Here is a 17,814-nt window from a genome sequence, read left to right on the forward strand (position 1 = left end):
TGCTGGCACTTTCTCTTTTCTATTTGTGTGGTAGGCTTTCGGGCCTCTAAACAATGTATTGTAAACAAAACGGGCAGTGATCGCAAATCATTCACAACACAGGGTCCATTGTGGCCCTGCTTCGCAGAAGCACGGGGCACAGGCTGGCATGGCAGCGACAGCGGGTAGCCAAAAAAGATGGAGTCGTGGTAACCGGATGTAGGCGGTGTTTTGAAACAAGGAACAAAAATGTTGCAGTTTAAAAAAATGTTGCAGTTTCGCCTGAAATGCGAAGCATCGATTGCGGTGTCAAATTATTAAACAGCTATACGAAGTAAGGATAGTAGTTTTATCAGCTGTATAGACTTGTAAGCATTCGTTAACTAACTAAATTAACAAGCATGATGTCACGCATGCACAGGCAAACATGAACACATGTGAACACATGTGAATCGATGACCATGAGCACTCGCTGTCAAAATGCTGGCGTGAGGAAGAGCGGCAACAGCAGTGAGCAAACTGCCTTTTGTGTTGCCTCTCACTTCAAAGCGAGCTAAGCGGTGTGAGCACTGTGCACATGAAGTCATCAGCCCTCAGCGCTCATAGACTCTGTACCCCTCGCAGATGGTTTTCAAAATAGAGCCCGCACGGCCACGCTAAGCTGCGCTCAACCGCACCATACACAGCTGACCCTGGAATAGAACTACGCCCCCCCCCCCCCCCCCCCCCTCTGCTGCCTTGCGCACGATGGAAGACGACGCACTTACTTCCCACCTTCCGCCCTAGCATGCACGAGATTGAGCCACCAGGCTTCTCTACTCATCCCCGCAAGCTTTCACTCACACTCACAGCATACGGCATGTGGCTGCAATCTCAGTTGGACTTTATGCGAAACATCACGGCGACACCGATGGCAGAAATTCACCTGGAGTGTCTGTTTAACTGCTATCGCAATAAAAACACGAACGTGATGTTCATAATGACGTAGCGTCCACATGCTATTAGAGGAGTTTAGAGGAGCACACGGTGTGAGGAAGAGACTGCTCGAGGGGAGAGACGCAAAGGAGAGGAACAAACGAGCGGCAGCCGGCATTCTTGACAACCAAACACCTGTAACTCTGCTTTTACAGCATCATTTTCAAAAAATTCTTATGACTGCATGTTTGCTGTACTCATACACAACTGGCACTATATAACAAATCTTAAACCTCAGGGTTTGTTTAGGTGTCCTTTAATTTGTTTAGTCATTTAAAAATTCTAACATGAACACAAGAATGCTGGTCCCATTTATTGTTCCTGTGTGTTTTTCTGCATTCAAGTTCATTCAACTATTATTTTGTGACATGAAATGCATAGAGTAACATAGTAAGGTATTAACTGTCAGAATGATTTTCTATTAGAACATGTGTTGATAAAGAATGTATAGATGGTAACAGGTTTAAAGCAGTAGAATAAATTAATGTAATCATCTTTGAAGTAAACATTGTGTAAGAAAAACAAGAGGTAGTTCAACATGATTATACAGGAATGAATGAGTGTTTTTTTTTCTGTAGATTAAACAATTAAGGGCATCAGTAACAGCAACAATTAAGTAAACGGAATAGTTATACAAAATGCGAGTGCACAAACAAATATAATGCAGCAAGAATGAAGAAGTACACTTGAAGACTATATGCAAAAATCAAGTAATGTAATTTCTTTGTAAAGGCTGCTTTAGCATGCTATGGAAAACATTGCAACTGAGATGGTCTAACATTTACTGCCAGAGAATGTCAAAGTGATAAGGCTGGAATAACGGGTTTCATTTTACCGTTGTTAGTGTACACTCTAGTAGTAAAAGGTTATTTCTGTTTTGAAAAAAGCCGCAGTTTCCCCCAAAAGGCAATGCATAGATTGCAATAGCAAATTAGTAGACAGCTATACGAAGTAAGGATAGTGGGTTTATTGGCCACTTAAACTTTCCTCCCTTGCGCGCGCTAGATTGAGCTGCCATCGTCGACTCACCCTCACACGCTTTCACTCACATATACAGCATACGGTGCACGGCGACTATGTTATCGCCCTTAGACTTTATACGGAACAACATGGCAACGGCAGAAATGCTCTAGGAGTGTCCATATAGTTGCTATCCCAATAAAATGCGCATGATTTGTATTATGAATTTGCATTGGGGTAAGTAGCTCAGTGGGAATATCACCATTATGACTTTAATACAGTAATAAACCTAACTTAACTTTGAATGTGCAAATTAATAGTAGAATATCGAGGCAGGAACACATGTTATCTGACCTATTCTCCTAGCGCGTGCTTTAGTTGTGAATCCTTGGGCACAAGCTCTGGGATTCACAACTAAAGATGAACATTAGGGACCCCGCTGCAGTAGTGCTAAGTTTCACTACACTAGCTCAACTAAATGATGTGTCATTGGGCTATCTGAACCATATAAAACGATGCTCGAGGCACTTCAATCACATAATGAAGCAAGTATCTCTCCAATATGAGCCGTTTGAAACACAGTCATGCACATTTACAACAAACCTGAAGGTCACGCAGGATTTGTTCATATCAGGTGCTCAGAGTTATCGGACTTTACAAATTAAAAAAGCCCCTAAATTTTATTTTCCAGGACAAAAAAAAAATGGCAATGCAAGTTTGCTATTTTCAAAACAGATTAGAAAACTATGGTTTCTACATTGTTAATGAAATTAGGGATGACAAACATTAATTGCTAAGCTAGACCTTCACTGCCAATTACTACAGTGTAGACCGCTTATAACGTAAGTCGCCGGAGTCGCGAATATCCGCACCATAAGCGGTACCGCACTATAACCAAAGCAACAATTTTCAAGGCCCACACATATGCAAAACATGTGCACCGAGCTGCGAAGCGTATGCGAAAGAACCAAATCCCGCGGCGGCGCCTCCGACCGGCATTGCTCCAGCACCGCCAAGAGTAAAAGCTTAGGAGAGACCCCTCAATGTCGCGCGCGAACATAATAAAGAAAAAAAAAAACGCGACGGAAATTTCACCCTCTCTCTGGCAAGGTCGCCGATTCTGCGTTGCGCCGGAACATGCGTGTACGTGCCGACGTACGTGCCGACCGTAGCCACGCGTAGAAAATGGCAGTGAACCCTTCTTTCTCCTTTATGGTTCCTCTACTTTCTAGTCACGTGTTGACCTTGCACGCTGCGGCTACGGTGCAGAGGGAAGCAGTGGTGCTGTCCCAGGCCGGCCAACGAAACTGCCCACGCCGGCAAACGCCCGCTTCCTGATAACGGCAGAAAACGAAACTGCAGGGATCGAGCTGGCGCCGGGCCGGCTGGAGCGGCGGCGGGCGCGCACGGTGACAGTCGAAAGTGAGGGAGCTACAAGGGAGGGTGAGGGGCGGAGTTGCCGAGGCGAAATCCGCTTCCCTGCCGCCCTCCTCCCTTGCATTCCACAGTTTCCGCGTGCGCCCTTCGCGTGCCGTGCCGGCGCCGCCCGCTCCCTGAAGTTTCGTTAAATGCCGTTGTCGTGAAGCAAGCATTGGCCGGCGTTGGCAGTTTCGTGGCCCTCGCTCGCTATGCGCGCCGTGATATTTCTCGACTCACACTCAAGATTCTGGTTTCAGCCTCACTGGCTGTTCGTTCGCACTACGTGCCCTTCTCCTCCACTTCGTCTCTCTTTCTTCCTCGAGCACTCCTTGGGGCGCCCGTTTGAGGGGAGCGTTTGCCGTCCCCGCTGACTTCCGTACTCCCAGGCAGCCGCACTATAACCGGTATTACGTTTCCCGCAACTGCACTATAAGCGATACGTGTATACATGGAGTGCTATGGGAAAATCAACGGGAGTCTGGAAAGACCGCACTATATCCGGTCCTGCACTATAAGCAGTTACGTTATAAGTGGTCTATACTGTAGTTGGTTCAGGCACACAACCTAGGAAATAATAGATAATGTATTATCCTGCTCAGTATGAGCTACAATGCACGACTGCGTGGCAAAGCATTCTCCCAGGTTGGACAGTGGCGCCAATCAGCGCCTTGTTACTGACCTAAAGGGAAAGCATCCGCTGTTCTTGTTTCGAACATCGTCCCTTCATGCCTGCTTTCACCCTCGCCCCCAATCCAGTGCGTAAAATCAGTACGTAAAAATTTCGTCCTCAAACCTGTTAATTTAACACAGTTAATTTTGTGCTTCAATGCAAAAAGCAACGTTTTGTTAAGAATCCTAACTGGAACGCCAACGCATTTCTCCGCAAAGTTCGGGAATTAATATCTCGAAACTGGTGTCATTCCGAGAATTCATTCCAAGTGGATCCGCCTTGCGAACTCCACGGCCACAATTTGTAAATTGCAATATGGGCCATCAGGTAATTAGTTAAAAACTTAGTGAATTTCTGTGAATTATTCGATTATGCATTTCAATTTCATGTGCAAGTAATGTCCGTCTCTTCGAGTAGACCAGCTCATGAACTAGAATTGTGCTATCTGCCACGGGCAACCTTTAAGAATTTTTGAAAGTGTTCGCTGAAACACCCTGTGTATCATAATCACTTAAAACTTATTCAATTTTTGTCTGCATTGAATTAAAACTGTCTCAATTCAGCAACTGGCTTGAACAACTTAACTAGGCCTTTTATATAGACATGGCTTATCGGTGGTGTGAAAATGCACCTCCCAACAGTCTGTGATTGCTGGCAGCTTGACAATGTACACTGTCATGCTGACCGTGAACAACATGATGACCACATGAATATGAATGCTGCATCGTCAGTGCTTTTAATATGACTGGCAGCATTTGTAATCTATGGTCTAACAATTTGCTCTAGCATGAGTAATCCAATATTCAACACCTCAAGTTTAGTGCCCTCGAGACATTTTAACGCTGTCAACAGCCAAAGTAACTGATGTCAGATTAGCAAAATTTACACAAATTCCACATAAAAGAACAGTGACAATTGTATGGTCTGTGGCATCTGTACAGTTAGATCCATGGATTCGAGAAAAGTTGAACAGAAATGAAAAGTCCTCACACCACTGACAAACACATTTAAGCGAAATTATTCTTGATAGATAGGCATTTCACAGTAGCTACTGCAATTGACAAGCAACTAAATGTTTGTCCATGTTTTATTACCAGCAAGGTCTTGCATCACAAGAGCAATTAAACACTAGCACATATGATTGTGCCTCTGGCTGCAGTGTTCCTATGCAGTATCTACAACTCTCAGTTCTAAAGTGCATTCTTAAGGGGTAAGTGGGGCTAAAATCACGATTTCCACCAGAAAAACGCATTTTATAATTTTGTTTATTTTGGATTCCAAGACTTATAAAGAAGCTCATCACCAAGTTTGGTTGCAATCTACACTGCAGAAAAGAAGAAAACTGTCAGCCCTTCCACTGGGGTGTAGATGGAAGACCAGCGAAGCTGTACTATGGTGGAAATTATGTATTTCCAATCATGACTATTAAGATGTGATGGTGTAATTGGTTATTTGAACTATTAAAGAATGAGAAATATATATGATCCGGTTGTTTTCATTTATTTAGTGACCACAGGGACCACGGCCTTATAGTCGCTACGGTACACCGCCATAGGGTGCACGACAAAGGCTGACACGTTCTTCCTAAACACGTCACCAACGCCGCGCACGTTCGGTGCGAACGCGGTCGAAACGCCGTCATCGACAACAGCTGTGCGCGCCGTTTGTGTGACCGCACACAACCGCTGTCCAAATGCTGGCTACATGACGGAACGGCTAAACGCCGTTGTCGACACTGTTACAGGAGAGGCGGGCGAGAGCCCAGAGTCTGCGGCACAGGTGGCAGAGGCCGGCAGGGCTGTGCGCATGCGCCACAGTAGGAGAGTGGGCACGCACACACACAGTCTAGGGAGCCTCGACGCCCTCCTCGCACACCAATCCCCTTCCACTGGGATGTCGCGTTTGCTCTCCGCCGTGCATTTGCTCCCCGTGAAACCACGCGTCCCTCGCCCTCGCGCACTTTCACTCGCACATACAGCATACGGCCAATGAGAGTTTTTTTCTATTGCCGGACACAACCATCGAAAAGTGAGCCGTTAACAGCTTCGCTGTAAAAAAGAATTCTCGTTGAGAGCAACCATGAACACTGTATTCAAGATGCAGCCGCAGAGCAGGCAAGAAACCAAACACGGAGTGAATGCCCATGTTAGAAAGCTTGTTTTTCGTGCATTTTAATCATGAGATATGTTCCATCACGAGTACAGCAGAGTAAAAGATAAAATAGAAAGGCACAATTCTGCCAGAGGCGCCTGTTGTGTGAGACAAGGGCAATGGACTGCTCTAAAGCTGAAAAAAAGCAAAGACCACTTGAAGCAATTGCCGCAGAGCAGGTTCGAATTGAAGAGGAGGGTTCAACCTATGCAGCAGGGCACATTGATTAATTATTTTTGATCTTAAAATAAAATAGCGTGTTCTGAAATCTTTGAGCTCATTTTTCTCAGTTTGCACTTTTTGGCCGAACAAAACCTTTAGGAAAACTATCATTTCCAAACTACTTCGCCAAAATGTGCTTCCAAAATAGTTTCTGGGCTGAAATTTTCTCAGGAACAAGATGAGGTACTTTTTATATTTCTAAATTTGTATTAACACAAAAAATTATTACATATCTTAGATATTATGACAACGAAAAAAATTTTACTTGGCCTCAAAGTGATGACATTGTTACAGAAATGTAATGAAAAACACGCGACTGGCCTTATCCTACACTATAGCCCTCCTAGAAGGTATGCAACAGAAACAATCAGCATGTCTTCATTATTTATGAAATGATAGTTTTTCTAAGATGACATCCATAATCGGTTCGTATGACAGCCATAACTTCTTTTCTATTTGATCTGTACTAATGAAATTTAGAATATGTACTTAAGACAAGAAGATACATGAATCTATACATTTTTATAAATATCCATGTAGCGGTTAAAAAATTTATTTTCAGCCCTGCATCCCCCCTCAAGTGCTACTAGACAAGAAATCCAATACACACAAAAAAAAAAGGTCCTTAATACGTCCTGTGGGATCTTATTCAATTCCCAAACAATGTCCTCTTAAAACTTCAAATCCTTAACATGAAGTAATTTCATTTTTTAGAGATTATCTTTTCTTTGAAATGATTTATTGTATCCTGTAATAGAGGGGAGTCCTCATTCTGTCCTTGATTTGTGACTTTTGAATAATTAACCTTTTCATTATTTATGTTGATGTTGCTACTATTTGTACTCAACAAATCTTGCACAAAGCTGGTATGCATTCTACATTTTTACACACTGTTCAATTTTATATACCCCTCTCCCCCTTATGTTTTCCCTAAGGCCCCAATTTCTAGGCCCTTTGGGTAAACAGATAAATAAAACACAATGAAATTTTTTGAAGTTATTCCAATATGAGCTGTGTACACTTGCACCATTAAAAGTTAAGGGTGCAGCAAGTTCTTGTGTTTTACTCTGACCCGCATCCTCCCCAGTTTCCTTTCACTTTTGTGAACTTTACACATGTAAACAAGTAAAAAAATACAAGTGGTGTAAGGAGTAAACAACTTGACTTTTCGCAAATATTTCTGGCTAAATATTTTCTGTATACGTGTTTCAACATAAACAGCTGTCAAAGTGGGGGTGTGCACCCCCGCAGGTTTCAATGCATGGGGTTCTCATTTTCCTATCGTTAAACTTGTGGGGATTGAGGGTTGCGCCGGCATAATTGCGCGGGCTTCGCCTGCTCTGCCATCCCTCGCCATCGTTCCCCGCTGGCCTTATTCCCCGCCCGCACCGCCTAACCGGTTCCCGCGGTGGCGCTGCGCATGCGGCGGTTGGCGGTGAGGGCGGGGCGCTGACGTCACGCGGCCGTGCATTTCGGCTGCTAGCGGCAGAGCATGGCTCGGGACTTCTCTCCGGGACCAGCGCACGGTACGTTCATACTTTCCTCTCGTCCGCCGACACCTTTGTGACTAGGACTGGAGCTCGCGCACGGTGCCTTTGCCCGTGCGGGGAGCGCGTACTTTGTGCTGATCCTTTCCCGACGCTAAGCCGACGAGCGGTGCCATTAGTGCTCGTGCGAGGTCGTACCCCGCCGAGCCGCACTTGCCGAAAGCCTAAGCCGAAGGATATTGCCCGTGCTCTCGCGAGTTGACCCATTGGTTATCGCCAGAGCAAGTAGCATAGCCGCCGGGACTTTTCCTAGCGGCGTGTCCCAGCTTGAGCCTGTGCTCTCGCCGCGACGTGCTATAGGCGCCTGTTATTGTATTTTCGCCCTGGTGCGGGACCCCCTTTGGCTCCCCTCCGTGCGGGCGTTTGTGCAGTGCTGGTGCCGACGGTTTCAGTAAACGGTTTCCGTCAACTCAGGGCTTTACTGCGTTTTTGCGTGCGTCGCTCGGTAGCCCCTTGCGGCCTCTGAGCTCGCACGCGAGCGGTGCTGGAGGCGACGGCTGACGCGGCCCTGTGGCTCGCTAAGCTCGAACCCGCGGTGGTTGGTCTCCTGTGAGACACCAAGAACCCACAAACTGTGCCACAAATCTGTGGTTGAACAGTTGTAGCTTAGTTAATTCTTGAGGCTCAATTCTCAATTGAACATTTTCATGGATACTTTCACTATCACAAGATTTTGCATGACTAGAGTCGGGCACTAGCATCGGAATAGCGGACACATCGGTGTCTAGTGAGCGACAGCGTTTTTGGCACAGTTCCACGCATGCTAATTTATTGGTATGAATGCCAACATATCCAATGCTAGTTATCAGAAGTAAAAGTATCACCGAAAGTGATCATCTGAGAATACCACCCTTGCATGACACTTTCTTGGCCAATGTATGTGCTATATACAGCTAGGGAAATTAAGATTTTTTTAAAACACAAGTTTGAGCACACGGCATGGGTTTCCAGCAGAATATACGAGGGCGGTCTGATAAGTACTTAGCCTTCAAAAGAAAAACGAAAATTTTGGAATGGTGTCAATTTATTTCTCAATATAGTCCCCTTTCAACTCTATACACTTGACCCAGCGATCCTCCAACTTCTTGATCCCATCAGAAAAATATGTTTTCTCCTGAGCTGCAAAGTAGGCTTCTGTGGCGGCGATAACTTCTTCATTCGACTCAAATTTTTGTCTGGCGAGTGACTTTTTCAAGTTGCGAAACAAGAAGAAATCACTCGGGGCCAAATCTGGAGAATACGCTGGATGGGGCACCACTTCTTAGCCCAGTTCGACCAACTTGGCCGTGGCGACGGCGCAGGTGTCATGGTGGAAGAGCACCTTTTTCTTCACCAAATGTGGCCGTTTTTTTCGCAATTCGGCGTCGAATCGGCCCAGTAATTCGGCGTAGTAGGGTCCTGTCACCTTTTTGCCCTTCTCAAGGTAGTCGACAAAGATCACACCTTGAGAATCCCAGGAAATGGTGGCCATCACCTTTCCGGCCAATGCGACAGTCTTCGCCTTCTTCGGAGCAGGTTCTCCGGGTGCAGTCCACTGTTTCGACTGTTCTTTGGTCTCTGGTGTGTACCAGTGGATCCATGTTTCATCGACGGTCACAAAACGACGCAGGAACTCCTTCGGATTACGCTTAAACAGCTTCAAACACTGCTCTGAAGTGGTCTCACGAACGCGCTTGTTGTCCGGAGTGAGCAAACGCGGCACCCATCGCGCCGACAGCTTTCTCATGCCCAAAATTTCATGCAGGATATGACCCACGCGGTCTTTTGAGATGCCTACTGTCTCAGCTATCTCGCGCACCTTCAGTCGGCGGTCTACCAATACGAGGTCGTGGATTTTTGCCACGTTATCGGCCGTGGTAGCCGTTTGCGGGGCCCCTGGGCGAGGCTCATCAAAAACTGATGTGCGACCATGTTTAAACTCGTTGAACCAATTTTTGACGGTTGCCATCGAAGGAGAAGACTCACCGTAGACGGCATCCAGTCGCTCTTTGATTTCGCTGCGCGATTTCCCTTCCAAAAACAAGAATCGAATCACCGACCGATATTGCTCTTTTTCCATTTTTCAACGGACACACGAAAAATCACCTGCTTCCTCTTCCTTAAGCGGCCAAAAACAAAACCGCGAGCCCGATTAGACTGGACCTTTGCATGCGTCCCTCTAAGAGAGCGTACTCACCGTCAGTATACGTCTCATGCGATAGCGTCGCGCTCTCGCGGTGAGGCTAAGTACTTATTGGGCCGCCCTCATACAGTGGAATCTCGATGATACGATCACGGCTAATACGAATTTCCGGATGATACGAATTTTTCTGAGGTCCCAGCCGAGCTCCATTACTTTGCAACGTGCTAGAGAACGGTTGTTACGAATCGATTTTCGACCCGCGTCGGTTGATACGAATAAACGCCGCCCCACCGACGGCCGCGAAAGAGAACAGCGCGCAGACACGCGCGTTTTCCCTTTCTCTTTTGGTGCGGAGGTGCGGATGCGACGCCGGACAGCGCGGAAGCCGCGAGTGGGCGCGAAGAGTTTGAAGCGGTGGCGCTTTTGTTGTTTTTGTGCTTTTCTTTGTGTCTCTTCGCTCGCTGCGGCGGCCGCGCTGCCCGCTTCCCCACGCGCGGCCGCCGCAGCAAGCGAAGGTTCGTGCGGTCTATCGCTTCAACGGAAACTGAGCGGCGTAAGCACAGCGCACACAAAGGTCAGAGCCGTGTGGAGATCGCTTTCAAGATACGGTGCGCGCGACAACACCGACAACCGGCACAGGCGCAAAGTACAAGAACGCATTTGTTGGCAGAGTAGGAGCCCCCCCCCACTCCCTCCCTCCCACGCTACCTTCCCGCTTTGCTCCTTTTGCGTGGGGAGATTTCGTCGCCAGTTACCCTTGCGCTGGGTTGCAAGATACGCATTTGGCGCCCAGCACAGCGTCGCCCCCCCTCCCATACCCCCACGGCCTTTCGCGCAATGGAAGTCGCGTTTGCTCTCCGCTGGTGCATTCGCTGTCCGTGAAGGCGCGCGTCCTTTCACGCGCTGAGCCGTGCTCCCTCAAGGGCTGCAGAAGATGGCGTCAACCTTTCCCTTTCCACACGAACCACTTACTACTTTCACTCGCACATACGGCGCGCGGTGATGACTTTATCGCCCTTGGACTCGTGCTCCACGTCTCATGCTCCTCCTCCGCATCGCATTCGTTGATCTCCTCTCCCATCGGTGGGCGCACCTCGTGCTTGCTACCGCCCTTGTCGGCGAGATTTTCCCGCGGAAGCCGCAATTTCGTCTCACGTGGCTGCACTGTAAGCGGTATGCGTATACATGGAGTTCTATGGGAGGGTAAACGGGAGTTGGAAAAGGCGGCGTTGTAGCCAGTTCTGTACTATAAACGGTTACGTTATAAGTGGTCTATACTGTAAATGCTTTTTACGTACGTGTGCCTGAGTGAGTTCACCTCTCGTCTCTTTAATTTAGCTAGTTTTAATTGTGTTTCGATGATACGAATTTCGGCTAATACGAATTTTTTTCGTGACCCCGTGAGATTCGTATCATCGAGATTCCACTGTAATGTAAACAACACAAACAATTCAACACAGTGGTTGTTAAAGCTGACATACGATATAATAAAAGTGGCCAGGAAACACAGGAATCCTGCACCCAGTAGATAATCAATGAGCCAATTGACAGTTGTCTACAATCACTCAAAACCATGCTTGTGAAAATCAAGTCAGAACATACCATATGCTACTTGTCACTGAATTCATACAAACATACATTATCACAACAATTTAGTATAGCCTAATATAGCAGGACATTTGCCATAAGTTGCCTGATGGCGACAAATCGCAGCTGACACTCTACAGCAGCCTCAGCCCTTGGTATTCACCAATGAAACAACTGTAGCAGATGTCTGTGTGCCTCTTTCAGTGTGATTTCAAGCAGCATTTCTTTTAGTTTTCAATACAGCTATAAACTAGGGTTCAATGCTTTCCGTTTTTATTTTCCGAAAATTGGGCAAAGCTTTTATTTCCATCAGAGAATTCGATTCGTAGAATATATTTTTCTGGATAGACTCTCACTCAATTATTTCAGTGGATAATGTTTCGAGTTGAGCTTGCATTTATTTTTTTCGGTGGCTATCTGGTTCACTTGTTTTGTTAATGCTGAAATGTGCTGTTCTGCTCTTCAACACTGTAGTTGCATTCAATAAACAACATCACAAAGTTCGAATAGCAGTCTAACAAAAGCATGTCATATGGCGACACGACTATGTAGAATTAAGAGTGGCCGTGTTTGATATTCTTAATGCAATCTTAACCTCTGGTAAATTTTGTACTGACACTTTTTTCTTTGTTTAAAACTGAACCACCCCCCCCCCCCCCCCCCCAAAAAAAAAAAAAGACTAACACCTTTTTTTTTTTTTCGTTTAAACCAGAAATGCGGAATCCTATATACATATAATGGAGTGAACGACCAATTTTTTTGGACATGCTTGAATTCGGACGCCCTCGCGGCACCTCCACGTACCCAATAGAGCCAATGTATAAGGATGTCTGAAATTTCGGGCACTGAAACCCTTCATGGTCCGAGTTTTCGGACTTTTTGCCATGACCACTGTTTCGAGACAGCATTAACTGAAGCTACCAATGCCACCATTTTGATTCTCTCGCAGCCTCGAACCAGCACTCTCGCGTGCCAATTCACTGGCAGCTGTAGTAGCCGTGGTGTGCTGGTATTAGGCCTAGCTACTTCGACGCTCACTATCAAGCTTTCTGCTGTTCGGTACCATGTTTTTTTGTTTAAAGGATTTGCTGCTGTCGGCAATGGCGCATATTCCACCTTCGTCCTCCTCGCTGATGGCGTCAAAGCACGGAAAGCACGCCAAGGGTCTAAAGCGTCGGATAACGCCATTTCCCGAAAGCTTCGCCACAATACAGCGGTGTTACGCGGTCAAGCATACACAACGTATTGCGGTGTAGCATACCACGAGTGCAAAGAGGCCACTGCTACAGGACATAAAATGTGTTCCTTAATAATTCACGCATGCACCTGCTGTCTCCTTTCACAACAATAGCAATACCTAATAATTGTACTGGTACGCCTTTAAAACTATTTCAGACGTGGCTGTGGCGATTTGAGCCCATAAGGGCAGTTAAAGGCATGCATTATTTGTTTTTTCGGACTGCCTGATTTTTTGGACATTTTCGCGATCCCTAGGGAGTCCGAAGAAAACAGATGTTGACTTTTTATCATTTTACTGCCCTACCTACCTGCACATCCCTGTTTCATTACATCTGTGTTGAACGGTTGCTTCAGAGTGGTTTCTGAATAGTTTAATTTTACTCTACACTTCCGTACATATACTGGTTAAGTTTTTGTAACTTGTAGGGTGCCAAAGATTAGTGTAGCTCACCAAAACGTTCCTTTCTTTCAATGGTAAAAACTTTCTGCAGTGGAATAACACTCAACTAATTTTGATCTGACTGAATCAAAACTAGGGGTCTCCATCACATAAAAACGTATGCTTGCAAATGCCAGATAGTGCATCACTTCTGCAATGCAATGCATAATGGCAAAATTGCATGATGTGGTGTTACATGTATGATATTGTGCATCTGATAGAACATTATGCAACTTTCTGCATATAGAGAAAGTTCTCCCTCTTGATTAAATTTAAGGTTTGAAACGATGAAAGTGGAAGCAGAAAAAATTGAGTTTCGATGGCACAAGATCCCCGCAACAGCTACTAGAACACACTCTGATGTTAATGGTATGCTTGTGTGTCTTGTGTCAAAGTGTTGTGTGTATGTGTGTGCATTTGCATCTTGTGTCCATGTTCCTACTTGCACAAATAGAATACCTTGACCCCTAGCAAAGCTGTTTGCCTAGTCCAAGCCAACTGGTACATGCCAACAGTATTTGAATGACCTATGTTTTCCTTGACTGAAATGTACACATATGTGAGGAAACATTAAAAAGATTTGATTTTTACACTCCACATATTGAAACTATGAGATCTCAGAAGATTTTGCTTTTTTAATTTTACACTAAACTAAAATTAAAATTATTGCTTGAGACTAAGCCACCTAGCACTACTACAAAAGCTGATGTCGAATGGGTGGCGAGAAAAAATCTGTTGTTTCCTACAGTGTGTCATTTTTAGAGTGTTCAGTCATGATGCTTTGTATATGCACCGTCAGTGATGCATGCTTTACATAACTAAAGCATCTTGCAAACATGCAAGCAGTCTAAGCATTCTCACATTCACTAAAGCTTGTAATTATAGCAAGAAAATTCAACAGACAAAGAGACAGAAAGGGAGACTTCACATCTGCTTACATAGTTAAGCCACGTGGAAACCCGGTTGCCATTTGACAAGTGCGGTGGTAGTTTTTGCTTGCCTTTTTTCTTTAAAACAAGAACAAAAAGATAAACATAAGCAAGAATGGCATCACGAATACAGCAACATTCACAATCAGCATGTTTTTTAAGCAGTTAGTATGGTATTAGTTGCAACAGCATACAGGTTAGTGGTTAGTAGCAATGTGTGTACTGCTAGCTTTAAAATGAAAGAGAAATGCACAGCACATATTACATGCAAAATAAACACAAAAGATCTGTACAAACAGAAAGAAAGATTAGTACAAACAAAGGTTTAACCTGTACTATGTGACGTAAATACAGTTGAACCCGGATATATCAAATCCACATATAACAAATTATTGTGTATATCAAACAGCTGTAAAATCCCCTTGAAGATCCCACGCAAATGTATAGGGCTGGTGCACGTGTATATAGAATGCCCGTTCACCAGCACATTCGATATATCGAATGCGCGCTATGCTGAAGACCTCGAAGTGCCCTTCTCTGTGCACTTGGAGGTCTTCTGGTGCCCGGAGGTGAAGAGAATGTGCAGTCAGTTGAGCCTTGTGGGTCGTGTGTGCAGTCAGTTAAGCCCCGTTGAGCTGTTCAGCTAGCCCACAAGCTACCTCGAACGTCAACATTCCTTCTTTCCGATTTTTGTGGCGTCGTCATGTAGGTTGAGTGCCTATTTGTGAGTTCATTTTCTACAAGCGATGGCCACTGCAAGTGTAAAGAAAGCAATCAACTTGGACTTTGCAATAAAGTTGAAAGTGATCCAGCAATTGTATTGCAGGTAAATAAAGTGTGCTTGCTTTATTTTTTTCCGAGTTGCGTGCAGTAACTCAGCGGTTCTCAGACGCACCAATCGGTAAGATGCCGTTTGCCTCAGGGCCTATTATTTTATACATCGAATTACCTATATATAGAACTTTCTTGTGATCCCCTTCAGATTCAATATATCCGGGTTCGACTGTAACAAGTTAAGCATAATAAGAGCTGAATATGGCAGAAAAAAGAATAACAAGTGTCAAAGGGAATACTGTTCTAAAAGTTTTCTCTGATTAATGGCTTTTACTGGAAGTTACAATAAATGGACAATATTTTTTAAAATTCCAATGATATTGTGCACAACATTATTATGACATTGGTAATAGAAATTGTAAAAGAAAGTAAGCCAACCAACACAAAATTAAAATATTTCTACTGAAAGTTATCTGTCATGTCCTTACTATGGACATTAGATACTCATTATTTTGCATGAAAATTGTTTTGTGACTTTTATGTCTTGCATCACTTCATCCATTTGCCAACAAAGAACTATTATTTTAGTGTTCTATGGCAAAATGAAGAGAGACAATACAACGAGAGCACATTATGCTCTATGTTCATTTCAAGCGTATGTCATCATGCTTGATGTAATCCCTTGATATGATCTGTAGCCTGATCCTTCAGTTGCATCTTACAACATCTGACTAAAGCCAACAGCGAATTTTCTATTTTGCCCAAATGAACAAAACAAGCACAGTTACAAAATATGTCACAAGGAAAATGTATGACAATTTATGGAAAATATATGATGTGTATGTGAAATTTTGAGTTGGGGGACTTGTTAACATTTGAATATTTTTTTAGGTATCAGCAACATTTTTGTGTTGAACCTAATAAATGCCTTGGAAATTGTTGGCCACCCCACAGAAAATGCCATGACAAAGCAAGTTATTAAAAGTGCTTAAAAAAATGGGAACATTTAAGAATCAATGTCTCCCCTCTTCCTTCCCTTTCAACCTGTATCCAAGACAGTCCCCTGTCATGGCAGCATAACCTCCATAGATTTCCCCTTCTTTTTTCTTTTTCAGTGGTAGCTATTTAAATTCCAGTATGATAATTGCTTTCATATTCTGTCCATGTCGTATGAGTAGTTGCTTTGCTCCTCCCCAATCCAACTTATCCATCTGTGATATCAAAATAGTTTGGAAACATATCTGTGCTGGGTGACATCACATCATCTGTTGAAATACAGTAGCCACATGCCACACGTAAAGGAAATTAGGAGTTAGCATTCACCTTTGAGCTCTGCATGCAGCATAACACAGTAAAGCTTTCATGTCTTAGGCTTATGCCCACATACTCTACCTGCCAAGTTGATGCCTACTCACGATGCTCAAGGCAGGGTACAGGGCGCTATAGTCAGTTATAAACAACTTAATATTTAGGAAGCAGAGGAAGACAGGTGACTTCTTCATACAAACACTTCTTGATTTTGTGCAAGTTTCTTAATAAAAAGCAAAATATAGAAAAAGCCAACTTGGATTGCAGTCAGTGCTGGAACATAGACAGATGAATCACACTGTGTTCAAACCATCACTTATGTGAAAAATAAAAAAGATAAAGAACTACGCATCAAAATGTATACTTATTTACAGTCAGCTGAAAAGAGAAACAAAAGTATCTCTGATTAAGGCATGTGCCAAATGGGAATTCCACATAGTGCTTACATAGTTGAGCCACGTGGCAATCCTGTTCCCTGTCCCGAGGCTTTGGAAAGCATTCTTTTCTTCTCGCTGCGTGATAGAGTAGAACATAAATTCACAAACAGCTCCAATGTATTGCATGATTTTCATAACACCAATAAATATCCATCAAGAAAGCTGGCACTAACAATCTTTCCGCATTGTGTTTGCTTGCATTTTAGGTTACCATGAACCAAACAGTGTATACAAATATACAAAACATTATATGCAGTAATGCCCACAAATTGTGATAAATTAACCCCTTGATCATTTTGAAAAAGCCTGTCTCATCCACCCTGAGCAGTTCCCAAAGCAGTTATGATAAGTGTAACCTGTCTGGGGTCACTAACCTAAGGGTTACAGCCGTGTCCAAAGCTTGGATTGTGCTTCTCACAATGAGTGGAAGCACAGGCATCACTTCCGCTCCTCTGTGCACAGCCTGCAACTTTTTCTAAAGTCGTCAATTTTGTTTTATGGAACTGTATTGACATTCAGCAATAAAAAACATATTTTAGGTACGAAATTTATCAGTAAAACAAAACAGCTGCAGGCTCCAAGGGTTTTTAACTAACCTAACACAGCACATGGTCCTGTCTGTTTCACCTGTCCCGTCATCTCCGCTGTTATGCCATAATGAATGTAAACCAACTAGACCAGCTCAGAACCCTTGTACAATTTTGAAATACGAAAAAAAAAAAATAACAAGGATCAATGTAGTGAGCTAGATACTGTCGAATACGATGTTTTCAAGTGCAATGCACAATTTGACATTGCGTAATTATTCAAGTATTTATTAATTAGGTAATTAATTTCGACTAATTAGGTAATCGATGATAACTGAAAAATTGTTTATGCAAGGCAACTGCCAACAGAACACCGTTGGTCCCATCTTTGTACCTCGTAGCCCATTTTTTTTTAATTACCTTGGCCCTATTTACGGACAGTTGGGCCACAGTGTATGCTACAATCGTCAGCGTTCAGAGCATGCAGCATGGCAGACCAAACTGTTTTAGCACATGTAGGTGTCCAATA

The 17,814-nt window shown here is 44.1% G+C and overlaps 2 protein-coding genes across 9 annotated transcripts in view; one reads left to right on the forward strand and one right to left on the reverse strand.

Annotated features, from left to right (window-relative positions):
• The window catches only part of LOC119436225 (ras GTPase-activating protein raskol-like), a 379,883-nt gene that overhangs the window by 350,419 nt on the left and 11,650 nt on the right, over positions 1–17,814 (forward strand). Inside the window, exon 24 of one of the 2 annotated variants that reach the window (XR_007463546.1) lies at positions 2,740–2,814. The exons of the other annotated variant lie outside the window; for it this stretch is intronic. The gene's annotated coding sequence lies outside the window, so the exon portion shown is untranslated. Of the gene's footprint in view, positions 1–2,739; positions 2,815–17,814 lie in introns of those variants that run through there. 2 annotated transcript variants of the gene reach the window in all.
• The window catches only part of LOC119436231 (prolyl 4-hydroxylase subunit alpha-1), a 404,330-nt gene that overhangs the window by 331,479 nt on the left and 55,037 nt on the right, over positions 1–17,814 (reverse strand). For 5 of the 7 annotated variants that reach the window (XR_007463565.1, XM_037703023.2, XM_049656427.1 and 2 more), the window contains exons 10-11: positions 16,768–16,833; positions 14,249–14,317 (exon numbers count right to left, since the gene is read on the reverse strand). Coding sequence is in view for 6 of the 7 variants with exons in the window: in XM_037703023.2 (XP_037558951.1) it covers positions 14,249–14,317; positions 16,768–16,833 (135 nt within the window). In the remaining variant the exon portion in view is untranslated. Of the gene's footprint in view, positions 1–6,212; positions 6,290–14,248; positions 14,318–16,767; positions 16,834–17,814 lie in introns of those variants that run through there. The other 2 variants (XM_049656436.1, XM_037703025.2) reach the window with 2 other exon arrangements.

Source organism: Dermacentor silvarum, chromosome 1 (genome assembly GCF_013339745.2).
Source record: "Dermacentor silvarum isolate Dsil-2018 chromosome 1, BIME_Dsil_1.4, whole genome shotgun sequence".
In the NCBI taxonomy this organism is placed as follows: Eukaryota; Metazoa; Arthropoda; class Arachnida; order Ixodida; family Ixodidae; genus Dermacentor; species Dermacentor silvarum.